The sequence below is a fragment of the Rhea pennata genome, chromosome 3 (genome assembly GCF_028389875.1).
Source record: "Rhea pennata isolate bPtePen1 chromosome 3, bPtePen1.pri, whole genome shotgun sequence".
In the NCBI taxonomy this organism is placed as follows: Eukaryota; Metazoa; Chordata; class Aves; order Rheiformes; family Rheidae; genus Rhea; species Rhea pennata.
Window position 1 is genome coordinate 42,904,687 of NC_084665.1, and position 27,293 is coordinate 42,931,979.

The 27,293-nt window shown below is 39.1% G+C and overlaps 1 protein-coding gene across 5 annotated transcripts in view; it reads left to right on the forward strand.

Annotated features, from left to right (window-relative positions):
* Window positions 1-25,575, forward strand: part of RGS7 (regulator of G protein signaling 7) — a 285,010-nt gene extending 259,435 nt beyond the window's left edge. For 3 of the 5 annotated variants that reach the window (XM_062573649.1, XM_062573645.1, XM_062573646.1), the window contains 6 exons: window positions 361-471; window positions 946-1,071; window positions 9,234-9,420; window positions 12,438-12,527; window positions 13,777-13,830; window positions 25,101-25,575. In XM_062573649.1, the coding sequence (XP_062429633.1) occupies window positions 361-471; window positions 946-1,071; window positions 9,234-9,420; window positions 12,438-12,527; window positions 13,777-13,830; window positions 25,101-25,259 (727 nt within the window). In that variant the 3' untranslated portion in view covers window positions 25,260-25,575. Of the gene's footprint in view, window positions 1-360; window positions 472-945; window positions 1,072-9,233; window positions 9,421-12,437; window positions 12,528-13,776; window positions 13,831-14,618; window positions 14,700-24,910 lie in introns of all 5 variants that reach the window. The other 2 variants (XM_062573648.1, XM_062573647.1) reach the window with 2 other exon arrangements.
* Window positions 25,576-27,293: the final 1,718 nt, after the last annotated feature.

Sequence of the window (27,293 nt, forward strand, 5' to 3'; positions counted from 1 at the left end):
GAAGAGGATGCCTGATTAATTCATTAGTGTATTAAGGAGCTCTAAATATTCTTTAATGAAAAGATATTTAGAGGTATTAGAAAAGTTTGTAGTTTGTTTTATTTCAGATCTTGATAAGAAAGATCTGCAACACCCCTCCTTCTTCACGAGTCCACAGGGTCAGAGACAATTGCACCACTGGCGCTCTTAAACTGCGACTTGAGCAAATCTCTCTTAGCTTGCACTTGTAGGTGTCTTCTGAGTGTGTGCACAGCTGGTTACCACGGTTCAGTTGATGCAAGGTAACTTGTTAGCTGTGGTAACCTGATCAGGTTTCCTCGCTCCCTGACATGACAGTGTTTGATGCTTTTGTTTTCTTAGCTTATTAGCTTATACAGAGCAGTATTTGGAATATGATCCTTTTCTTGTGCCCCCTGATCCCTCAAATCCATGGATATCAGATGACACTACTTTCTGGGAACTGGAGGCAAGGTATATATTTTTATTTCTTCTTTTGGGGTAAAGTGGTATAATTTAGGCTTTCCTTTAAATATGAAGATTTCAGATAGAGGTGTATCTCTGTGTATCAGCTTAGTACTGAGGCTGGAGAGCAATGAAGGAAATGTGTATTCTTTTATTTTTTCCAACCTTACAGTTTTACAGTGTGGGAAGAGATGCAGATTAATAAATCTGTATAAACTCGCAAAAAGGGCACCTTTTAACATCTGGTAACATTTCCCAGTTACAAGAAGTCCTTAATTTTCTACATAAGTGCATGTATATTACCTTTGTACTATGTGAGTACTGACAACCTGGTTGCTCATCTCTGAACGCGGCACAGATACGAGCGATTGGGAAGACTGGAAATTTGTGGTTGAACTTTGGGACTTAATCTGAATTATAAACACAAAGTAGTAGGATACTGAAATATTGCTGATTGTGGATTTTGTTGTTTTTCTTCTGTAGCAAAGAGCCAGGACAGCAGAGGGTAAAGCGATGGGGGTTTGGCATGGATGAAGCTTTGAAAGACCCCGTGGGAAGAGAGCAGTTTCTTAAATTCCTGGAGTCAGAATTCAGTTCAGAAAATTTAAGGTAAATGGAAATGTGAGAGACTATTTTTTTAATAGCTTCCAAGACAGTTTTTTTCTCTGGTACCATTCTTGCTAGTTTTTGACACCTGCAAAAATTTTCCTATGCCTTGTCCTTCAGAGTCCGTTCTCAGATTGCTGCATGCTTCCACACTCAATCTGAGAGACATTATTAAAGTTAACAGAGATTCACGTGAAGCATATTCTCCTAGTCAAGTCCAAATTTGGTCCTTGCAAAAGCTTTCCTCTCAACTGATTTTATTATACATCTTTAAAATACTGACAAACTCAAAGCCTGTTCAGTATTTTGTATTAAGTTCAGTAACATGAGGACAGTAAAATTAAATAATTTGTTAAAAAATAACTAAGGAATTTAGAAGTAAAAATTACAAATGTTCACTGTTGGTCAGATTCCTATGGATCTTCGGTCTTTTGAAAATCTCCATCAAGATGTTTAAAAAATTTTTCTACTGATGTGGATCAGACACAATAGAAATAGTGTGACATCTGCCTCTCAAAGTCTTCACTAACTGCGAAATGAAAAGGAGCCGATGTGCATACACTGATGTGCTTACATCAATATGTATATATGAACATATATACGTATATATGAACGGTATTCTTTTTAAGTGAGGAAGAAATATTACGTGATTTAAAGATACATGTACGTCATCTAACAGTATGTTTTGTTGTCACTGTTCTAAGGAATCATACTACAGATAGAATATTCCAGCAGGACTGATAACATTTCTATAGATCAGTCAGACTGCATGAAGTAGAAAAGTGTGTACAACATCATTTCCTCTTTTTTCCGTCTTATTGTCAGATGTAATCTAAGACACTTTTTGTTGACCTATGTCATAAAGAGTGTAAAATCCTACTTGCATGCATGCTGTAACTGAGAGAAATCCTAAACTTTTTTTCTCTGCCAGGTCTCACTCCTAAGCAGTGCAGCATAGCCATGCTGCACTGTAGACATTAGACACAGACAGTAGGGTTACATTTGTGTAGCATTTTACGGAAGGTGTTCAGCATTTTGAGACATTGATTCCTAAATCATAGAATCATAGGATCAGTAAGGTTGGAAGGGACCTCTGGAGATCATCTAGTCCAACCTCCCTGCTCAGCAGGGTCACCTAGAGCATGTTAGACAGGGTTGCATCCAGGTGGGCCTTGAAGATCTCCAGAGAAGGAGACTCCACAGCCTCTCTGGGCAACCTGCGCCAGTGCTCCATCACTCTCACAGTGAAGAAATTCTTCCTCACGTTAAATGCTGAATAATGGAATAGATCTCATTGCTGTTATTGAAGATTGTCAGCACAGTAGCTGGAGATGGTTTTCTCTAAGTTGTTGGCCAGGGTCTTGTTCAAAGGGTGAACTTTGCATCACAAATGCATATTAGATACTCTTGACCTGATTTTCCTAGCTGACTTTTTTGCCTTTGCTCCTATGGATATACAGCCTGAGCTATCTGTATATGTTGATAAATGACTTCAGCGGTGACCGGTGTAGATTTGTTTCTCATTAAGAAATTCAAGTAACTGCTAAGATGAAAACTTTTTAATCAGAATAGTACAAAAAAAAAGGAAAGATAATTTTTTATTTACAAAACACCTTGGTAGTTCCTTATGCAGAGCAGCTGTTCAAACATGTAACTATTTAGTCTAGTGTAAGCAGTGGTTTTTATGCTTTTTCTGTGATTAATTTGTCTCCCTGCCAACTAGACTATTACCCACATAATCCCTAGCTCTTTCTTCTAATCCTATTTACAACACTAACCACAGGCAGACTGCAAGTGACTGATCCAGAAAAATATCCTAGAGAAACATGTTAGGAGCTGATTCCTTGACATGGAGTCTAGTATTCTGTCTCTCTCTAGATTCTTATATATACAAAATATGATATCTGAGCAACAGTGAATGTGAACTTACAGGCTGTCCCGAAGAAGGATCAGGCAAAAGAACAAACTCACACTGCAAGTGTTCTTTCTCTGACAATTAACTGAAGGAAAACTGTCTCACAAACTCAGAATTACATTTATGAATTCTCAGACTTTGGGCAATGAATCCACAGTTAGGCTTACATAGTAAAGTTAGAAGTTTCAGGTTAGAAAGCTGGAATTTGTAAAGCCTGTTATGTATGGAAGTCAAAGTATTTCTTTTGCTCGCCAGTTAACCACACTGTGTCAATTTGTTGGGTTTTTTTTTTGTTTTGTTTTTTCATGTAACAGGTACCTTGAGAAAAAGATTTATTTCCATCCACATCTTCCCACTGCAGCAAAGTAACATCAAAACTGTATCTATCAACTCTGATCCTTTTGCAGATCTAATCGTGATAAAATTTACAGCAAGCACCATCAAACCTAGAGCACGGTAGAAAGTTGAGACCCTGAATTCAAGCTAACAAATGCCATACATAAGATACACGAGGGGACTGCAGGCACTGCAGAGAGATTCAGTATTAGGTAATTAGAAGTCTTATACTTCACATTAATGAAAGAAATGCTGGAAATACAAAACAATAGAAAAAACCTACCAGATGCTCCATTTCTATTCAAGTATCATTATCTTGTTAATATTGTAGTTAATATTCCCACTATTCCTCTTTCATTAACTTGAACTAAGAGCATTTAAGCTGGCTGGGAACCTGATTCTTAGTGGATATGGAGCCTGTCTTAAGAAACAGAGCAGAAATGAGTCGTTCGAGTTATGAACTAGAACTAAGCACTATGCAATGGCTGTGAATGCAGTCAGGGTTCAGTCCCCTCCTGTCTCTGTGTACTCTTTCTCTGCCTGTAAATTGAGATTAATCATATTTTATTCTGTCCAGGGTGTTATAAAGGGTAGTAAATGGATAAAACATGTCCTCCTATTGGGAGAAGGATCTGAGGCATCTTACTCTGAACCATCCCTAGTGAGTCTCATTCTGCTTGATCATTTAGCAAAGTCCTCTTGTAAAAGTCTAATAAGGTCTGTAAGCGTGGTAGTTTCATTATGGTATGATTGCAATTTGCTGACACCCAGGAGGGATGCTGCATTCACCTGACATATGCCATGACTTGTAATCTTCTGTTACCATGCAGCTTTTTTGGAAAGGCTATTCTGTAGTCTGTTCACGAGGACAAATAGCTAAAGCAGCACATGATTGGGATAATAGATTTGTAAAATTCCCACTGCCTATTACAACAACAGTCACCAGTATTTAAAATTCACAAGACTTAAGTTTTAGCATGATCCAATACTGCAGAGCTTGGTCACAAAGCTGTCCAACCACTCAAAAAGGAATTTTCAAAGGGAGTGAGATAATGAAATGAATCTTACTGAAATGTGGCATCTGGAGACTTAATTTCTTTCATCTCCAGAAAATCCAGATTCCTCTCCACATCCTTCCTTTGTCTGCATGCTGCAGAATTATTTGAAAAGCTAGTATTCATATGCTGACTGTTTGTTCCCAAATGGCTGTTTTGTAGGAGTTGCAGCCTGTGAAGATCTAAATAGTTACAGTCCTGCCAGTCTGAAAGTCTGTCCAGGTCATTATGCAATTTTGCAGTAGATGTGACCTGCAAGGCAGTACTCAGGCTACAAAAGCCTCTTAGGTTAATGAAGGGAGGGCTGACAACAGGGCATCTTCTGTGATGGACTTTTGCTGCTGGAACCCTTGCCCCTTCCATTGAACCTCATTTATGAGCTTCCATAATGTGTGGGAAGGTTTAGGAAAAAGGGCCTTTGAGTTATGACCGTCAGGGAAAAATAAGAGAGGGACTGAGAAGGTAGCTGGATTGGAGACATTTTCTCTGGATAAAGTTTCTGTGGCCAACCCACTGCAAGCTGAGATTTTGTGAGATGTTTAGTTTGGCCTTGTAAACCAGTTGCTGTAAAAATGTTCCACACTGGAGATACAAGCTTCAAATTACATCTTGTAGAACAAATAAATATAAAAAAAAAAAAAAAAACACATTCACTACTAAAAATTTGTAGTGCTCAGTTATATATTAAGCTTAATGGTTCTAGTTATTCATTACACCATAACAGAGCTTTTATTAGAGGAAAAGGAGAATGGTAAAAAGAGGCTAGGTTTTGTTTTTAATCCATCCTGTTTCACTTTTTTTTTTTTGCTTGTTACTCTTTATTATTGATCATTGTTATTGATGATTTTAAATGCAGGACATTTCTTTATTTATTGATGCGTGAGAAAGGAGTTCTGCATGAAGAACAATTAACTATATTTGATTCTATTGCCAGCCTGAACAGAAGCATTGGTAATGACACTTTCACAGTGGACACTGGTAATTTTTGTCCTTCACACTGTTGATTATGAGCCCAAGATTTTGCTTGCTAATAACTTTGCCAGTTTAGTTCTTGAAGCTGAAATTGCCCATGCTTTATTTATGCTTCAGACTCAAGCTTAAACTCCCAGAAATATAGCCATTTCTGCAGATCAGATCATAAGGAACTAGCTGTAAAATTTAATTATTTTCTCCATTATTTTCTTGAAGACCTTTAGCACTTATGTCTTGAAGCTTAAAGTTGTATTTGACAAGAAGGAAGACTCTAGGAGTCTGAGAGTGGTCTTTTCTGCCTCTAGAAACATGTTAGCTGATTTTCTGCATGGAATTTGGTATGGTTTAATGCTGAAAATGCAGACAGGTCTGTCTTCCTTGGACCTGACCTGTTGTATCACAGGCACTGGGCACAAGGAGCATGTAATTCTCACTTCATTTTCTCCACACTCTGCATGAAACCTCACACATTTGTGGAGAATCACTGCAGCCACTCTCTCACGCTGTGCTAAATTTAACTGATTAGCTTGATCTGGGATCTGCTGATGGCTGCATCTGACATTTAGGTCAGTTAATGGAACAGAAGCTGTGTTGCAGCTGTGATACTTCTCTGGCAAGGCCACCCTTACTTTGAAAGTAATCCAGCTAGAAGACATAATCCCCAGATGTCTTGTAACATGTGTCTTTCCATGGCATATGACTAGATGTACGACTATCAGATGCTGTGCACTCTCACTCAGCTCTGCATCTGGTGTGTGACCCAGCATGTGGCAGCCCAAATGCTGGGATGGGGGGCGGCAGCCAGCTTTACGTGCAGCTGCTCAGGCCCTGTTCGATGGGATGGCTCTGAGCACCTGCAGAGGAGTGTCTCCCGGGCAGATGCAGACTCCGTTGTCGGGAGAGAAGGACATTCAGCCAAAGGCAGAGAGACTGAACTCTAGTCACTTCCAGTAACTGGCACTAAGTGTATGTACATTATTGTCCGGGAAATGTAGTTCAGTTCCCCCTTGTCCCCTCTCCTGCTCTTGTATCTGCTCATTGTGGCACATTGTGTACTGCTTTCTACAGGAGTCTTCCCTTGCTTGGTTCACAGCTAATGAGGCAGAGAGCTGTCAGAAGGGACAGGGAGCTTTTTTTGATTTGAGGCCCTGTGCTGAGGTCTTGGAGACTTCTGCTTCATTGTGTTGTTGGTTGCCATGCAATATTTGGAAAAGTTATTTTTGAAAATGCAAGAAATGACAGTCCTATTTTTGGCATTTCCTAACTTGTGCATGTTTGACTTTAATTCTTCTGTGAGAGGAGGGCATACGTTTTGTCTTGAAAACTCAGTAAGTAGATTAAAATGTTAAAACGTGTGTTGGCTGTGAAGTAAGCTCCCTAGACGTAACATACTGCAGAAATCAGCATTTTGTTCCTACTTTTAAAGAGGTTTCTATATTTGAAGCTTCACAATTTCCATAGGGGTTTTAAATGGTAATGTTAGAAGAGAAAAATAAAATTAATCTATTGAAGAGTTATATTCAGCCTATAAGAATGTGTCTATGCAGCCTTCCTATTGCAAGCTGGAAGCTGCATGTTTCCTCGAAGAAGTTCAGTTTATCTCCCATCTATTTCCCCATAATTGAGCATAACCTACTATATGGAAACAGTTTAATTGCAAAAGAAAATAGCATCCTAAGGAATATTTATAATGTCTTCCAGAAATGTTGGCAGTGATATAAAGGAGCAAACAAGAATGTGACAGCTTTGAGCTAGATCCTTAGGATGTCTACAGGGTGATAGAAAATGTGTATTTACAAAGAACATCTTTCCCTCTCATTTTTCTATTCCTTATTTGACTTCTATACACATGAATAATCAGCCTTTCCCAGAGGATGCATTTGAAGGGGTTGACACTGCAGGATATACACTTTTAAATGCAAATATCAAAAGCAGCTTAAGGAAGCCAAAGTAGGTTGCCCAAATTTGACAGCATAAACTGAATTAGAGTTTGTGAGGTGTGCAGTTTTTAAACTTGAGTTATAAGCCCTCTATTGTTGCTTCATTGCTATCAAAGTCTCAAAAAAGTCACTAGGCTCTGTGTAGATCAATGTGCACATTGTAGTTCATAGAGATAACTGATGCTACCTCTGAATTTTTGAAACTGGAGTTCCAGGGAGGTTGGACTAGATGATCTCCAGAGGTCCCTTCCAACCTTACTGATTCAATGATTCTTCTGTTGGCACAGACTCCCTGTGTGACCTTGAAGAAATGCAAAACTGGGACAATATTACTTCTTTATCTCTTGGAAAATGTAAAGGCATCAATAGACAAGAAAGCTATTCTTAAATACTATGGGAATTGAAGGGTGTAGAAATACCTGACATAGTCATCTCAGTAGAGTGAAGCTAACTGCAATGGCTTGTGAGCGATGAGAAGATAACACACTGAACAGTCAGATTCAGAGCCTCTGGAAAACAGGAATAGAGCATCTTACCAAAAAAAAAAAAAAAAAAAAGAGGAATGAGGTGAGAGTATTGGAGGAATCCACAAAGAGAGCACAGGCTCCTTCCACCTCTGCTACAAAGGAGTTTCAAAACAAGATTATGAGACACTAATTACTTTCCAGTAGGTAAATCATCTGATGTGAAGAACTGCTTATAAGATTAATGCTGTAAAGTTTTCTTTGCTGTGTTTTATTAGCCTCTCGTGAGAGCTAACGCAATAAGTGTATTAGAATTTAGACTGAGGGCAGTATCGTTTTGTATTCTTGAGAGATATGAGTTCAGTTCCCATGTTTCTCTCCCCTACTCCACTCCTATTTAACTAAGCTAAAGAGAGCTCAGCTTGATCTCAAAGTACAAGCAGTTGAACCACAATTTAAAGGTGTATCCAAATTATTTGGCAGCTTTGTAAAATCTGTCTTGTATCACAGTTAACTCACTTCTAAGATCAGCTCATCCATTTCACAGGATCAGCCCTGTCAAAACACTACTGAAAAGTTGCGGTGATGCATATTGGATATTTAGTATCATAAAAGCCGTACTGTAGGGGAGCTCTTGGAGAAAAAAAGACTGTTTATGTTCTACACCATGTCTAAGCGTAGGACTCCTAGCTGAATTTAGAATTGTATTGTGCAATCTGAAAATTTGGTATGCCTGTAACAGAGATAACCATGCAGAAACCATAATAGCAAATGACAATTGAATAGCTAAGCTTATAGACCTTTTTAATGATCATCCTCCAGACTGAGTGAGAAGTACTCCCATGAACCAGCCTGCGCTGTATGTGTCTGCCTGATGCTTGTTTGCTGCATTGCAGAAGAGAGAGAGAACATGGGAACTTCCATTTGGCATCTCCTTAGTAAAAATACTTATAGAAATGTACCGCTTAAAAAAGAAATGGAATATCAGTGAGCAAAGGAAATGCTTTTCCAGCATGAATTGTAGAGTAATAGTCATAAAATTACAGTTATACAGTTGATAGTTTAGCAGAATTCAGAGAGATGTCTGTAGATAACAAGAACAGAAGTTCTTACTAGCTTTTGAAGGAATATCAAAAAGCAATAGGTTTAAAAGCGATATAAGCCATTGTGGCTCAGGTGAAAGAAAATCTCAGTTTAATTCTGGTTGAATAGAAAATTTCATGTGAGTGAGTTACCCATACATAGGTAATGAAGGATTTCTTACTCATCTCATGAAGACTCTTGTAATGGTTGCTATTTAAGATAGATGGATTACTTGAGACAGTATACCAGAATCCTGATCCCAACATAAAATTATGTGTTTTGCTCATTTTAGCATATTTGAGATGAAATCTTCACAGTTATTTTCTCTCTTTAAGAGCAAAGGACTGCTTCATTAATAATTAAACTAAATTGCAATTCAAGATGCTGTATTGTACCATAGGTTCTGGTTAGCTGTAGAAGACCTGAAGAAGAGGCCTATTCGTGAAGTTCCTGCTCGTGTCCAGGAAATCTGGCAAGAATTTCTTGCTCCGGGTGCTCCCAGTGCCATCAATCTAGATTCAAAAAGTTATGACAAAACAACGCAGAATGTAAAGGACCCTGGAAGATACACATTTGAAGATGCTCAGGTCAGTTTGCAATCTTCTTTAGGGGCATCTGAAATTGAATACTGGCTAGTGGAATGTATATACTGGCATAAGAGAAGCTATATTGGGAATGAAGTAATAATGGTCTGTTTCCTAAAATGTAATTTCAGCAATGTAAATGGGCAACATTTCTTTCTTTCAGGTGGCCTGTAGTTTACTAATGCTCTTCTTGAAACTTCTCTGCTTGGTATACAGGCTTCAAGTTGACTCCAGTATTACAGGAGTAAAGAACAGTCCCTAAATGGCTTATGAGGCTCTATGGGGACTACTGGAGTCATATCTTGAATACTATCATGAAAAGGTCAGATCTAGGGTTGTAGAAATACTTCAATTTTTGAGTCTGAAAGCAAAAGTTAAAAAATAAGAGGGGAAAACAAAAATCTCAGTTTTCCTTAAAAGAAAAAAGAAAAAGAAGTACTTCTGTATTAAATGGGACATTTCATGTGACTTGTAACTAAATATTTCATCTTTGCAGGCTTCAGGGAAAACAACAGAAAGAACAGGATCCCCAGTAAAAATAGTAGAACTCGTACCAACCTCCTCCATTTTTATCAGCAGCCAAGTGATGAAAATTTAATTATTAATGCAAAGTGAAATTGTGTCAAAAGGAGAGATTGAGATTATATCCCTGCAGAATTTTCTGCAGCTTGATTATTGGGACATCATCTCGGGAGTCAGGAGATGCAGCTTCAAATCCTGTGAAGCAAAGAAGGGAATAAAATCTGGGCCTCATGCCTTTTGGGAAAGTTCCTCCACTCTAGATAGGAGGGAGAATAATTCTACCACCTTTAGAAAGAAAAGAAAAAAAAAATTCCTGTGCTCTCGTTTTGCTTTTATGCAGCAATAAAGTTTTCATGAGACACTATATCATACACACTGTTTTGTAGTACTCTGTATTAAGCCAAATATGCAGGTTTTTCTTGCATCTGCTGTATCAGATGGATCAAACTGGAGATTTAAGAATGCGGTGCACATCAAAGAAAGACGTAAAATGCACAAATAAATACTCTAGCAATATAAAGGCTCTAAAAAAAACCACATCTTCACAGCTGAGTTAGTAAAGGAAAATTAAATTCATTGCCAGTATCCGTTTTTTTTTTTTTTTCCCTGTAAGAGTACGTCTATAATTTCAACACCATTTTACTTCTAAATCCGTTTGTGTGAGCAGTACTTTTTGATTCTGTCAGACCTCTGCTTATTTGATATAGTTCAGCATACAGTTTCAACCTGGAGGTCTCCATTCCTTGGAGAAACAGGGTAGACTGTACCTGCCATGTTCTGAATCAACTGCTTTAGGACCTTTACGCTGTGTCCTACCTAAAGTGGCAGGGTTTTGTCGAGGGCAGAGCCCTGCCGTTCTAATAGTTTCTTACTGATCTGTCAGTCTGGAAAAGGACATTATATAGCATTTTTAGACTTAGCAAATGACTTCGTTTTGGTTTAAAGGGCTTTGAAAAGCTTTTCTTTCTTTCTTTCTTTCCCTTTTTTTTTTTTTTTTTTTTTTTTTTTTTTTTTTTTTTTTTTTTTTTTTTTTTTTTTTTTTTTTTAATTTGGACTTGATAGGTGGCATCCTGGAACTCCGTGACAAATGAGAATGATACTCTCTATGTACTCTATATGTAAATATAGAGTTTTTACTGGCTCACATCCAGCTGACTTATTGTACATTAATACATTTCAGTTTCATTTATCCTCATTTTTACAGGATTTTTTTCCCACAAATATAGCATGTCAATACCCAACAATACCCAACACCATTGACAGGAACAGAATCCTTTTTGCTGTCTTGGCTGAGCTGGCTGCTTTCATAGAAGCTGAATGAAGTAAAAGTTCCCCAGTTTCAATTCTATGTATATACCAGAATTTCTCTGTTTAGTATAGAAGGTACAGTGCAGCACACTTAGAAAACCTGGAGAATGATTCTAATATAACACTGAATAAAAATCAGCTTTTGCTTTATATTATTTTGCCATTTTCATCAAAGTTGCTTTGTTCTGCTCAATGATCTTATACAGTATCAAGTTTAGAAACAGTAATTAAAGTTTATTTGCTGGTTCAGGGTTGCTGTGTTATACCATACTAGAAGGTAGGGTTCAAGTCTAAAGGAAAACACAAATGACAAAATTCATTGGAATTTTTATAATATTTTTATGAGAGTATTTGCTATTCTGATTGCTTTTTCCAAAAATTCCTCTTCTAACAGTATAACCAGAACCAGAATTATAAAACATAAATACCCGACATTATAGATTTTTAGTTTCTTGAATTTTGCAAAGAAAAGAATGTTCCAAAAGGAAAAGCTCTACATCATTTGTTTTCTGGGTCAGAGTTTACAAATTTTCTTGTGCCTCTGAAGAATAAATATCCTGAAAATTAGATCAGCCTGGAACTGTTCTTCCATTTGCGAATGTGTTTTCCTTTTTATATTGTCAGCTGGATAGCAGAATAAACATCTGTCGAATAATGTTTTCAAGAGTAGCCATGGCATGGCACATCCTCCCTAACTTAAACACTTCTGTGCCGTGCTGAATTAGAAATTTAGGACCTTTCTCCAGCTTATGATGTAAGAAAAGTATCTCCAGAAAATAATTCAGAAAATCTGATGAAGAAGGAAGGATCCAGAGCTCTGGATTTAGTTTGTTAACTTAACTAATCTTGTAGCTGAGCCTTAAGGCAGAAGTGCTTCAATTACAAGAACTCTGTTGTAAATTCTTAAAAAAATGATTTTAGAGTGACAATAGGGGCCGTAGGTTAAAGAGGTGCTGTTTATACGAGGTGTTCTTTATACGTGACAGATAGATAGGTGAAATTTCTGCTTTAAGAATAGAAGCAGCTCAGCCTTAGCTGCTGAGCAGCAACCTGCTACCTGATAAGACTTCCCAGTATCCATTTGAAATACTGCTAGCTGGTATGCGCTATGCAATTAAAAATACACGGCTCCACCCCGTTTTCAGCCTGTCTTCTTTTGTGAGAGTAATAGTGTCTTCTTTCCCTTTCAGGAGCATATTTACAAACTGATGAAAAGTGATTCTTATCCTCGTTTTATACGATCCAGTGCCTACCAGGAGCTGCTACAGGCCAAGAAAAAGGTATTGGTCCATCTTGCCTTTGTCTTGCCACTGTGCAAAGCGGTGGTTATGTTTGCAACAATACTCAGTCTTCTCTCCCCTGTGCCAGTGCAACTGGATATCTGGTAGGTGACCAGCTTGGCGTGTTTGGAGGGTCACATACACGCAGGAGTTCAATATACATATACATGTATATATCCTGCATGCGGGCATGTTTTAATAAGTTAATCTAGCAAAACTTATTTTTATTTTTACATCTCATATTGTACTGTTTTCTCTGTTATGAAGCACCTTAAATTGAAAAGTGCTTTACAAATACATTAAAAAATAAAATAAAATCCCAGAAGAATAGTCTTTCATGTTTGGAAGTTTGCTTATGTAATAATTGTTGTTCTTGTTATTTCCAATTACAAAAGCTACAGAACGTGTTTAGAAACAATCTCATTCATGTGAATAACTTCTAATTTCAAATGTAAAAATAGGGCTTACTTCTATTTCTTTCCCTATTATTACATGAATAGTTTTGATTAGTCTAGGAATCTAATTTGAAAGAGAGATCATGTCTCACTTCTGCAAACAAAGGCTTATGTCTTGGTATGTAATATTTGCTTAAAAAGTCCAGTCATGGGAGGACTTCTGAACAGACAAAGCCAGATTATGTGGAGCAGCTTGTACAATGCAGATGTCTGTAAGGAAAAATTCTTCTGTCAGTGCGCTCTAAATAGTGATCTCCTAGAACCAGTTTGGAGCTCTGTGTCTGCAAAACCAGGGCCCTGCTTACGGTCGACGAAAGGTAGTTTTTAACACCATAGCATTCTATTGTTTATAATGCCAACCTAAAACTATATGAAAGTACTGTGTGATTCTGTCTTTTGTTCAAACATTGATTTCTGAAGATCCAATATAGAGAGAGATGTTGAAAATGCCAGAAAGCTTCAACTGTCCATGTGAAGTCCTTAAGTTTGTGAATGTCAGTTCATTAACACAAAATGTGCACTTCATTATTTCCTTTTATTTTCAGTTTTCTTTTAAATCAAACCAGTTTGATCCCCGTGAGAAATGATTTTTGTCAAATACTATACCCATTTTGCCCATCCAATGTTTAACGAAATCCCATTACAGCTTCATACCTATGTTTGCTTCCTGATATACAAACTTTGTTTTGCAGTCCATTATTTCATCATTCCTTCTTTTCTACTCCATTTTTTCTCGCTTTTCTTCCCCCCCCCCCGTTTTTTTCTTTTTCTTTCTTTTTTATTTTAAATTTAAGTTGGAAAACACACTGGATCGTCGAACATCTTTTGAGAAATTCACACGCAATGTGGTAAGTTTGTTGCCTTGGAAGACTAGTCAACCTGATGGCACATCGTTCTCCCCCCGCCCTCACCAATCCCTCCTTTCCCTTTTCGCTTCTCTAACATGACAGTTAAAATTGTATTTATAGCAGTTTGTGACTTTATCTAGGAATGACAGCTCTGTAATATGCTTTCATTACAATTGCTTCTCCCTAGCCCCTTTCCCACCGACCTCAGTAGTCACCCATGGAGGAAGGGACCTCTGCAAGCCATGCTTTTTGCATTAAGAAGCGTGGAACGATTCACTCTCCTTTTTTTTAAATGGTAGTAAAGAATTTGTGAAAACTTGCTTGATGTTGTTCCTTTTTCTGGTGCCTCACAAAATACTAAGTTTGATACAGTTTGAATACATTGGCTTTCCTTCCTGTCTCCTTTTTAATTTGCTGGAAAAGAGTTTGTCCCATTTTTATGATTGGGCATAGGGAAAACTAAATTATTATAATATCTCTGTCTTTCTTAATGTCTAGCACAGCTTCTTCAGGAACAAACAATTCATGTTGCTGATGCACAAGGGTTTGATTGGGGTTTCATTTCGATAACAAAAACTGATTTAAAAAAATCTTTTTTTTGGAGAGAGATTTCACTGAGTTAAAAAAATGAATGTTGGCAAAGTTCCTATGGGCGTTTTCTTGCCACCAGCTGAAAGAGCCACTGCTTTCCTGATGTATGAGATTCTTTTCACTTATCCAATGTCTGGGATTTTTTTTTAACATTGTGAAAGTTCAAACTAAAGCATTCAACACATTTATTTTTGTAGGGCAGAAACATCCCTATTTTCCCATGCCATAAAAACTGTACACCAACACTGAGGGCGAGCACTAACCTGTTATGAAAAGAGGTAGAAAGATCTTGGATTATACTCAAGTTTGTTTGCATTGTCTGTTGAATTGTGCAGTTGATGCTGCTGTGTGTGCGTGTGTGTTTGTGGCTTTTTCTGTGACCTGGTTAGTGGAGCTGTGTGCGTTGAAATGAAAAATATAACAGCTTTGAGCAAAGATCATGGTTTTTGTTTTTTCAGTTCCTAGGGAAGGAGAAGCAGTTTTCAGAAACTGCCTCCTGTGTAATGAGGCTCAAGAATTTTTCCTCGAGTATTTTAAAAACATATGCTTTCCAGTAATCCAAAAAAACCCCCAAATAAATGCAGTGAAAGAACAAAGTTTTGTGAGGCTGTGGGAATATCTCACATGTTAAAACAAAACTGCAGTTCTTTTGCTGCTTTCTTACAGGTAAAGGCTTCCTGTAATATGCATTGAGTCCGCTGTTTGTAAATTCAGGAACGAATTTGGATTCAATGGACAAACAAAGTCAATAAAAGACACTAAAAAGTATATAAACAACCACAGAAAAACCATCCCAACGTTTGAAACAAAAACCCCTATTTTTTTTTTGCATGGTGGTGTTGCCGCAGCATGTTGCAGTGTGATTTGTGTGTTGTCTAAACAGGTTGATCTATAAAACAACATTATACATGGTAATCCTACTTTTCTACGGAGGTGTGTAATAGGAAATTCCATATTACTAACCAAGGCCATGTTAATAAAAGAAAATTCAGAGAGCAAGGTGTGCCTCTTGCACCCCTGAGGGCCTTTCCCCAGTCAGAGGGACGGGCAAGCTGCAATAGCGAGGTTATCCATGGGAGTTTAAAGAGCTGGGTCAAGGCAAAAGGGCTAGAGTGGGCTACGGTAAAGAGCATACAAATGAGTGGTAATAAGGAGAGAAATGCCAAGCTGAAGAAAGATGTGAAGAGAATTAAAAAAAAAATGAAGAAGAAAAGAAAAAGCAGAAAGTGAAGGAAGACTGGGAGGCACTAGAATTAGTCTCCGATAATCGCTCTCAGAAAGGGGTTAGGGATAAGCCAGCAGTTCTGTGCATAAATGCTCGAGCATCACGCCCTGCAGGCAAGCCTGGCTCAGCCCACTAGTCTCGGGTGTACGCAGCAGCACAGCAGGATGCCGGTGATGCAAGGAAGGCCCAATAAACCAGCTGTGAGCTAGAAATGAGAACAGGCATTTCTGGATTTGAAGCACTGATACTTCTTTAGTAGAAGACGGCACTTTGTTTTTCACTGAGCAAGCTGGAAAATAATCAATGTGGTTTTGCTTTTGCTCAAACTGCTACCTGAAAATCCGGTGGAGTCTGTCGAGTCAGCTTTGAAAGTAGAAAATGTCACTGCTAGACCTGGTCTCTGTTAGATCAGTAGCTCTGAGGCTTGCAAATTTATATAGATTGTCAAGGTACTCAAGTGCAAACCTTTTCTCTGAGAGGACAAATTCATATGCTCCAATACCCCAGGATCCTTGCCACCAGGCATTTTCATTCTTGTTCTCAATTTCAATTTGTTTATAATATCTAATATATGCCTTAGTACAATGGTTCCAAGCAGCAGGGGGCGAAGGAGATGTTTCTCAGAATATCCTAGAGCATAGGCATTAACTTGTTCAACTGTGAAGTGAGAGGCTAGTGTAGATCTGCTCATCTGATTACTGCAGACAGTAGGTGCGAAGCAGGTCTCTGACAACCTGGGAGAATGCTGTGGTCTCTGAATGATTGAATAATACGAAAATTATATTTTCTCTTCTCCTCTGATAGTTTAGTAAATTTAGACGCATTTTCTGTTTTTCTATCTTTTGTACCAAAGTGGTTTAGTGTCGAACTAAATTGGACCTCCAATTTTCCATTGGAATTGTTTAAAAGAACAGAAAGCTTGGTTGTCTGTGGGGACCAAACCTGAGCGATGACCTTGTAATTCAAAGCTGATTTGTTAAGCTGAAGACTGTAAGAGGTTCCTGAGTCTTTTGTTAGACAAATCAGTGATAGTTGAAAGTGGGTTATACTTGCAACAGAAAGCGTTTGCTAAACTAGGATGTTACCTTGCAGGAGCAATCCCTCTACGCTATTCCCTGAATTAAATAGAAATCACCTAATATAATGAATCATTTCTCTAGCTGGAGGAAAAAAATGGAAGGGGAGCTATATGTACTAGAAACTAAGTTCAGCTCTGTATTTCTTTCACACTGGAAAATTTTCTTTCCAGAAAACTTTCAATAATTCAGTGCAGTTTATGAAAGCCCTTAATGCACAGTTAAAAACATCAGATATTTGGCTTGCTCTGTAAATTTTACAGTGCAAAATTGTAATGCTTTTGGCAGTCTGCAATAGACAATAATGTTAGAAACATGTCTGCATTCATGTACAATATAGGTACAGTAATAAAGTGGTATTTGCTGTGCGTATTTATTGCTGAATGCTTTACAGTGTGATTCTGAGTAGTAAACTATTCTGTGAGGCTATTCTTGGTTTGCCTCATTTATTCACATTGCCAGGTCCTGGGTGAAAACACAGGGCACAAACACTTCAGCACTACTGGGATGATGACACTGGCTAAGTGCTTTGCTTTGGTATAACACCTGCAAACAAAATTGTCGCAGCTCGGAGTCCGCTGCACACAGAGTGACGGTGCTTTGTGCTCCCTGCGCAGCCCCTGGGGTTTCTGCTTTGGAATAATTCAGGTTTAGTCACCTGCAACTCCCTGAGTAGGTGAGTAGGGAAGACAAAGGCGTAAGTCAGAGAGCAATGAAAACCCTGGTTCCATCTGCTACTCATTGCTTGCCACACTACAGAGAGGGGGAAGTAGGTATTTTTTACAACACTGAAAAATTCTTTTGAGAAATTTAGATGAAAAAAGCTTTCAGAAAAATCAGGAAATTTGTTCTACCTCAAGTGCTAAAATTTACACTGCAGGGAAACAAAAAAAGAAAAGGTGCACTGATGACTTTGACAGGAACAAGGAGATCTTTAAGGAAGAATTTGTTTTTAATTTCTCATGTGCATTTAAGATTTGTGAAAGTGCCAGACTGCCAGTCCAAGCCAGATGCCTTCTGGAACACTGGCCTGGTGCTTAGCTGTGATCAGCCCCCTGGAAACCTGCACTGAAGGGCTCCTTTACAACGGAGTAGGCTAATTTTGTTTCCACTCCACGGCAGTTCCTTTGTCTAACCAGGAACCAAGTTAGTGGACCAAGAAGGTGCAGTTTCCCTCCTCAGAGCCGCTCAGCGTGGCGGATATTCCAGCATCACATGGTGGTGTCACGGCTTCAAAAGCCACCATCAGCATTAGGGTGCCTAATTGTAGAGGAAGCAAAGCACAGTGTTGATTGCAGGGTTTTGATGTTTTATGGACACTGCAGTACAGACCAAACTTGCTCCATGTATTAAAAGAGACAGACATCATATCATAATTATCTTCACCCTTTCCTTCATAAACAAGACCCCATTTAATAACTCTGTGTTTAAAAACGTATCTTCCATTACTCATACCAGTTGTCTTCTCCCACCTAGCTTTAAAAAATAACAGCATCCTTTGATGTTTTCTCCTCCAAATCAGTAACATTAGAGGATTTCATGCATGAGATGAGAAATGTCAAGGCCATTGAACACTGTGCATTAAAAGTCTATTTTTGCAGTAACAAGAAGAAATATGATTCAAAATAAACATGGAAGCAGATCTCTTAAGGAAAGGTTTTTTTTAAAAAAAAGAAAAACCCATAATTTAAAGATAAATTACATCTCTTAATACATGGAAGAAGGGCATGTGAAGCTTTACACACTTTGTTCAGGTGCCCAGGGGAGATTTCCCCTCTTTTAAGCAGTGTGGTACTCTGTGAGGCAGGGAGGGGAGGAGCACACAGAGAAATCCTTATCGCTGTAGGGCTTGGGAGAAGCAGCATCCAAAGCCTGGGAGCTTACTGTGGGGGGCAACATCTGGGGAGCAAGTGATAGAGAATACCAAGAAATTGTCGTGACAGCTCCCTGCATCTATGGGGAAAACCTGAAGTAGTCCACAGAACAAGATTATACAAGTCAGATCAAGTCAATGACGACTGCTTTTTGCCTTTTTTTTAGTTGAAAACTTGGTAGTTGATATTATACTACAGATTTATTCCTGAGAGACTAGAATTTGCTTATGGTTCATTTTAAAATTCCATGGAATTTACCACTCTCAAACAATCGAGTGCTGCAGATAAGAATACAAAGCTATTTCACAGATTGTATCGCACGGCCAAAGCTTGCACAGTTTTCAGATGCAGTATTGGGGTTTTTTTCTTTTTCAATGACAGATAAAAACCTCCTGTTAGGGAATTAATTTTTATATATATACAGCACATTTTTATAGTGCTCAGTACGATGTCACTAAACCTGACATAGCATAGAGTTGGAGCTTAACTCTTAAAAATAGCTTCCTCACTTCTTACCAGTTGGGATAGACTTTTTCTATGCTTAAATTGATGTAATCTCTTGCCATGTTAAAATCTGTCCCTTTTTTGAGAAACAATATATATATTAATTTCATCTGTTCATTTAGAAATCTTTGTATACAGCCAGGTAAAACTTACTATGTACCTAAGTTGGTACTTCAAAAAAGTTATTCAAAAAAATCATGAAACCATGTTTGAAATATACAAAATAATAATAATAGTAAAACAGTAATAATAATAGAAATGAAAATTTTTTTCCTTTTTTCAGAAAGAGATGGCTTATTAATCTCTAAATTGGAAATTTTAATTAGTCATTTTCTGTATTTTAGAAAAAGAAAAATCCAGTTTACTAATTTTTCTTTGAGACATAGGCTGCATATATTTATATATTTCTGAACTATTGAACACCCTCTAAATTATCTAAATGGAACATTTTGAATGACCTGACGTGGTTCTGAATTTTTTGATTTCTCTTATTTCACTAAATCTTTTTGTTTTTTTCCCTCTCTTTGGACAAGAAGTAGAGCAGAAGAGAAGCACTCAAAGAGTCTGGTACCAAAGGGGAAGAGACAACTATTCCCTGGGGTCCCTGATCTGTGCCACTTCTGTGGCGGGGAGAAGACACATGTGCCAAGCTAGGGCCCTCTTCTGGCTCTTCCTGAGCAGCGGTATTGAGGTTGTCACTGAACTTTTCCCCTCCCTTTTCCACCTGAAGCCAGGGGAGGAGGTGGGTGCCTCAGGTGCTGGCTGGCCAGAGGCAGGCTGCCCATGCCCATGGCAGTAGGTTGCAGCTCGAGTGGACCTTGGTGGAGCAACTGCGGAGGTCTGTTCCCCTCTACCCCATCCCCACCACCCAGCGAGGACATGGGAGAGCCCCTCGCTGGCCTGTGCTCCTGCCCGGCACACCATCTGCCTCCCCAGCTCTGCACTGGGAATCCTCTGACCCTCAACGCTCTCCTGATTTTCTTATTTACACTCTGCACCCTTTTTTGGATATGAGGATGGTGTTTGTTTTTGTTAGGAGTGATGCCCAGCCTCATGAGGAAAACTAAAAAAGAGCAGCTCTAGGACATGCTGGCAAAACCTGGCCTCCTAGTCATGTTCAGCAGCTGAAGCTCAACTGCTTCACCTTCTGCTGGGAGAGAACACTGAGGAGTATGTGCACAGCCAGGTTGACGTAAGTTAGGAGCCAGCACCTACGTGTTCAGGTTTTAGGTCAGTGTCCACCAGTTCCCAAGTGACAAACATCTACCTGTGTCCTTTGCAAGAACGAGAACAGCAGGGTGATGTACAGACCTGAGGGTCCAGGCTTAGGACAAACACATGGGAAAAATATCTGTCTAGTGCATTGGTGCCTTGGAAAAATCCTATGTTTTACCCCATACTTCAGCTGGTTATTCAAGTTCCAGCATAAGTCTGGCAAAAGCTTGTAGGTTAACCACAAATAAAAGCAGCTCATCAGTAAATGTAAAGATAAGTGGGGATGAAAGAAGAGAGGGAGCATCACCCAAATTTGGAATTAGCAGAAATAAGCATGCGGTCGCTCAAGCACTGCCTCTTATCTATGGATTGCTCCAGGAAATGGTACGGCAGTAATGAGAAAAGGACACAGGGCTGCAAATCCCCACAGGAGGCTGAAGGATTTCGCTGCATGTGCAAGCACTTAGCGCTGCAGCTGTGGTGAGAACCGGTGCCCCGCATTCAATAAATGCTCACCTCCTCCACTTCCTCACGCTGCTGAAAGAGCAGTGCAGTGGCACAGCTGTGTGAGAGCAAAGACCTGTGCTGCTGTGGGAATCCAAGCAGAGCTGTGCCCTGGTGAGCAATGCTAGAGCAGTTCTCTAGTGCTAGAAGAACCAGGGCCAGCTAAACCCTGAGAAGGTACTTACTGTTTCTGCTCCTTCTTCTCCCCAGACAAGCTTCTGTAAGAAGGTGGTTAGGTACAGACTCTCTTTTGGGGGCACTGGGGCATCACTTGGGAGCTTTGCCTGCTGGTAGGAGCTGGGTTGCCAGCATGCCCAGGCATGCAGCACATGAGCAGATGGGTGACTAGGGGAGCAAAGAGGCCAAGTCCAGCTGGGTCATCTTGCTTTGCGCACGTTGGGGTTCACACTTTCCTGGTTAGCCAGTCAGATGTGTGGAGTCTCCATTTCTAGTTCTGCCAGTATTCATCCTGGTGAGCAGCACCTATATAACAATAAAGAAACATAAAGAAGTAGCCACTGGGGTTACTTAGCGGAAACAACGAGAATTAGGGAGTTCATCTTCAAAAAGAAAAAGATGTGATTCTCCTCTACTGCACTTTTCATCTCCAGCCCCCCTCCCCAAATTTCATATTGATTTACAAGTGGTGTGTTTATTGAGTTTGTTGCTGATGTGTTTGCCAGATTAGCTGAAGTGTTAGTGTCATGCTACATAAACAGGTCAGAGGGTCAGCACATTTGTACTTAGCGCCTCATAAACCTGCACATTGCTTGGTAATTCTCTCCCTAAACTCCTTTAAAGTACAGCTGCAAGGAAAACACTGTTGAAAAGCAAATATGCCAGGTAGGGACACGAGCACTTAAATCCACTGATACAGTTTTCGTAGCTGTACTTATTCACTCTGACTACTACGCTGACTCCTGTTCTCTGACTCCCTTTCCAGGTGTTGCATGCAGAGCTTCATTTGGGCTTGTATATTATAAAAAAAAATAATTAAGTTCAATTCATATGTCCAAAGTGCACTGATACAGACAAAATCCTACTCCAGTTTAGAATATGGCCATACACTTCCATTCGTGGCAAAAAAAATACTGAAGATTTCTTTTTCATTCTTCAGAGGAACATTGCTACTTTTTGTTCTTTCAATTGTTTTTTAAACTTCTTAGCAAAGGAGATGTTTTTCCTATGTGTGATTAATCATCTCTGACATCTCTCTAATTAATGTGGTAGCCCAAATCATAATGTGGCTTGTGGAAATTTTGTTAATATTATATTAAAGAAATAGCTAAGCTCAAATCTTAAATTTTAACTCATGAATTTGGTAAATGGAGTAAATCTGGAAATCTTCCAGAGATGATAATTATGAAATCCTACAGTATAAATCTAAAAAATCAGTTTTCATTTTAGAGTAGAGTTTGTTTTTCTCTGTTCTCTGGAACAGAGTTTGAAAAAATATTCTGCAAGCTGGAAAGTAAACAAATGACTTAATATCCTAATCAGAAAGTGGGATATTACTCCCATTTTGGGCTGCTCTGGATTCTGTGCATTAAAAGCCTATTTTTGCAACAATAAGAGGAAATATGATTCAAAATAAACATGGAAGCAGATCTCTTAAAGAAAGGGGTGTTTTTTTGGTTTTAATTGCCACCTTTCTAACTATAAACACAACTTAAATATAAACATCTCTGGATACATGGAAGAAGAGCATGTGAAGCTTTACACACTTTGTTCAGGTGCCCAGGGGAGATTTCCCCTCTTTTAAGCAGTGTGGTACTCTGTGAGGCAGGGAGGGGAGGGGCACACAGAGAAATCCTTATCGCTGTAGGGCTTGGGAGAAGCAGCATCCAAAGCCTGGGAGCTTACTGTGGGGGGCAACATCTGGGGAGCAAGTGATAGAGAATACCAAGAAATTGTCGTGACAGCTCCCTGCATCTATGGGGAAAACCTGAAATAGTCCACAGAACAAGATTATACAAGTCAGATCAAGTCAATGCCGACTGCTTTTTGCCTTTTTTTAGTTGAAAACTTGGTAGTTGATATTATACTACAGATTTATTCCTGAGAGACTAGAATTTGCTTATGGTTCATTTTAAAATTCCATGGAATTTACCACTCTCAAACAATCGAGTGCTGCAGATAAGAATACAAAGCTATTTCACAGATTGTATCGCACGGCCAAAGCTTGCACAGTTTTCAGATGCAGTATTGAAGTTTTTTCTTTTTCAGTGACAGATAAAAACCTCCTGTTAGGGAATTAATTTTTATATATATTTCAGTAGTAAATGGAGAATAGCCGGTCTTGTAATCCGCTAAAATTAAGCATGAATAACTTAATCAAAGGTAAAAATAAGTGTATGCTCAGTGTTTTCCTAGGTTATGTCCAAGACTGACAATCATGAACTGCCTAACAAAAAAATTAACAGTTTCAGTGCTCTTGTTTTAAATTGTGTTCCATTGCTACATATTTTTGGGGACTTTTTTGACTGTTTGGAAAGAAGAGGTTTATTATTATAACGTAGTGGTATGAACAGTTTACCTGTTACAGTTAGAGAAAAACATGATTGAAGATTTAACAAGTGCCAAGAAACTGTGAAATTTAATGAAGGTAGAAAGTGACAGTTAAAGCTAGATAAAGGGAAGAGAGCATGCCTGGAAGGAGACTTTCCTCCTTTTCCAAAAGGAAATATTATTACTGTCAGAAGCAGTATCCTGATAGATGAACAGACTAATCCAACGTTGCAGATCATGAGTTCCTTCGAAGTTCTATAAGGGAAAAATTTATTCCAGTTTGTTCAGCTTGTATTTCAGAGCACAATGAATAAAAGAGCTTATTTAATTATTTATTTACTGTGAAGACACATTCTGATATATCTTGAGCAAATGCTTACAATCATGTTATGTATCCCTGTGAGGATACATTCAATTGATAGTTAAAATCGATACTAAATTGTGTAATTCCACTGAGTCATAATACAACAGAAAGCAGCTCACTGGCATGGCAGAATAAATTCCTTTACCACTCACTGCAGAAGATGTAGCATCTCTGCGCAGTTACGGGTTTTCCGCGGTAGTCTTCTGGAAATCAGTTTCATTTTCTGAGTGGTGCACTTAAAATGAACAACGCAATTAATGTAAGTATTAAATACCCTTTAACTGGAGGGTTAGGCAGAGCCATGTGCTATTTAATGTTTTACGCTATTTGTGTCTCGTGATCAGGGTATGTCCGTGATACCTTGAGGAGTGATGCAGGCTTGCTGGGCCAGCTCTGCCTCTGTAGGACCAGAGCCACAGCAGGATGGCAATGAGTGATTAGCTGACCTGTTAGATGGTCTCTTGGCTTTTGCATGCCTTAGATAAAGCTCAGATCTGTCTGAAATACAGCACGGAGACACACCCTGCAGCGTAGACCTCATACCCTACAGCGTAGACCTAACCCTTGTGGGACAGTCTTTACGCTTGTCAGACGAACGTGCTAAAAAGCTGAACAGCAGCCTCGCAGCCGGAGGGGTGATGAGGAAAATAGCAACACGGAAACCCAGAGACCTTCCCAGCAGCGTTATGCAGATAATGTGTAATACACCTGGGCCAGTGTTTCTTATAAATAGTAAATACAGTCTCTGCAAACATACAGCTGAGTTGATGCAGGTGCTGTTTTCCAGCCTCAGTGCAGTCTCCTTCTTACTTTCGTACCTGAACTTTAAAGTGGCGTTTTCTCATGTGTGACAAGAGCTACCGCAGTTTGCACGTTCGTCCTTGTAGCATAAGGCACCCTTGCAGTCCTGAAGTTATTTTTAGTGCTGGGTATGACCAACAGCATAAAGCTCAGCAGTAGTTTCTTATCAACCCAAACCAATCTCATCCTGAAATGGCCTTTAAATTTGCTGGATTATGCTGTGAAACAATCTGGCTGCCTGGCAGTGCAGGTGATTTAAGTGTCAGGGCTTCCTGCGGTTTAAGACTGACAGACTCCAGTCGGTGCCCCTAGCTATTTGACAGTGATGTGGCAACACTGAGTGGTTGCTGATGAACAGGTTTGCAGTGATCATGCCTCTGTTTTCTGTTTTTGTTTTTTGTTTTTATCTTTTCCTCAGGGGAAATCGCTCACATCAAAGAGGTTAACCAGTCTAGTGCAGTCCTACTAAAAGGATCACCTTGTAGCATGGAAGCAGACTCAAATCATTACACATACTTTGTAGCTCACTGATTGCCTGAATGAGAGGACAGTAGAACAAGATGTTGCATGAGCAAGGACCTGACTTGTTTTCTTTTGTGTATACTAAGGCATTACAGACTCCGAGGGACTCTCTAGCCTTTCGATGCCTCCATTTCGAAAACTGTCTGCTCACTTCCTCCTTCATATCAAGCTGGATCTGTGTCTTTTTATTTTCTGCAAGCTCAAGTACAGTGAAAAAAAAGCTTCTGCTAGACACAGTTTATTAAAAAAATACGTCAATCAAAAACTGGAAGAAATGTAAAAAAATGCATATATTAATAAATATACATGTGGCATCACATTTATTGCACAATAAATTAGCACAGAAGGTTTCATTTCACTGATGTATTCACATTGAGAAAGAAAGCCTGTGTCTTTGTCTGTTGTCTGTATATTCTCTGTTAATGTTTCTTGCATTTATTTTTATACCATATTTAAAAAAGAACACCTTTTACTCCAGATGTATTAAAGTTGATCCTTTCTCTGTAAATTTGTGTATGTTTATATTGTTGTTTTATCTTTCATTAAAAGATGCAGAATCTCTTTCCTTTGGGAAGTTTGAGATTTTAATATTGAACCATAAGATTAGTCAAGACCAAAATCATCCCCAAAAATTGTATACCTTGTGCTTTCTAAAAAGTGACATTGAAATGGCATTTGGACCTCGGCATTTTCTTTCTCTCAGTGACGCCTAATCAAACACACTTTATTGATAATTATTTACTCTTTATTTTCTTTCTGTCAAGCTAGCAGCAGTGAGACCTTTCCAGCTTGCTCATCATCCCATAAGTAAACGCTTCTTAAAGCTAGGCTACTTCTGTAATATTCAGTGCCCAAAGTCTGCTCCAGTAATACAATGTAATCAGATGGTTGCTACCCAGGAAGAGGTAAACTTAACTGCATTTATTTAAAAACAAATCTGGCAAGTACATATTTGCTGAATAAGAAAGTGTCTCCTTTCCTTGCTGTCACTTGTGGTAAAACACGACAATATTAAGCTGAAAAGGTAGTGGTTGAGGATTCTTCAAAATGCTTTTCGTAGAGAGCAAACTTTGGGCAGTAAATACAGGAATCTGCGATTTTAATTCAAGAGCTCTATTCAGGTTTGCTATTGTATGTCTAGTACTGAGATTATTTGCATAAAGACCTACTGAAGAAGTTTACAAAAACATGTAGCAGTTGTCCTTGAGACAACAGATCCGGAGCAGCCTGAAGCTGACTTGAGCTGGACCTGGAAAATCTCTGCTTGACCCGAGAAATAGTGCTTTGAAGTGATCCAGACCACGTCAGGACGGTAGGTAGGACCTCTGAGGAGAAAAGCAGTCGTGTAAGCAATGTTGAACAAGCAAGTGCTGATACCTTCAGAGCATTATATGGTACATAGGACAGCTGTGCTGAAAAAGCCTTTTTAGCAATGCACAGGACAGAAGCAGGAGAGCCAAATTCAGTACCATCTGCTGTACTGACTTCTATTTGCTATTGAGAAACAGGTAGCTCGTTTTGAAGGGACCACCAAACCCAAAAATGCACACCCACACACATCAAAAAAAAAAAAAAAAAAAAAAAAAAAGGAAAAGTGGGACTGTGGGACTGTAATAGACACAGTCAGGCTTAGATTTTCAGCAGGGAATAAATCTGAATACATGAATGCTGGAGCTGTCTCGTTAAACATCAAAACCCTGAGCTGTCTGGTTGCCTTGGTGGCCCGGGAGGCTGTGCTGCACGGCCCCTGGGAAGAGGCAGCAGCCCAGAGCAGCAAGGCTGGAGAAGAGCCGAGTCACCTGCTGCAGGGAGCTCGTGCTTCGCCGCCGGCCCTGCGGGGCGCCCCGTGCAGCCCTAACCCTCACTTCAGCATCTCAGAAAGCTTCTGAAGATCCCCAGAATGAACCTAGGACCAAATACATCATTACAAATCCCTGTGAATGGCTCTTTCCCAAGTTTTTGCTTAGTTAGGATTTCTGGGGATTTGGGATTTTTGTTTGTTCTTTGTTTTTACATGCCGCTGTGTTTCTGGTTTCTAGCAAGGATAATAATCACGGCTTTAAAGTGTCTCAGCTTTTGTTCACACAATTTTTCTGAGCTTTATTCTATCAATAAACACTCGAAATGCCCCATGAGAACTTGATTTTATCAAGTGCTCCATCTAGGTCATTTCAAGATTTTCACAGTCTAGGGAGGCTAGATGATTTTTAATAAATACCCACACTGAACCCTTAAACTCTGAGATTTAATTTTCTCCTATCACATAAATGTGAGCACTG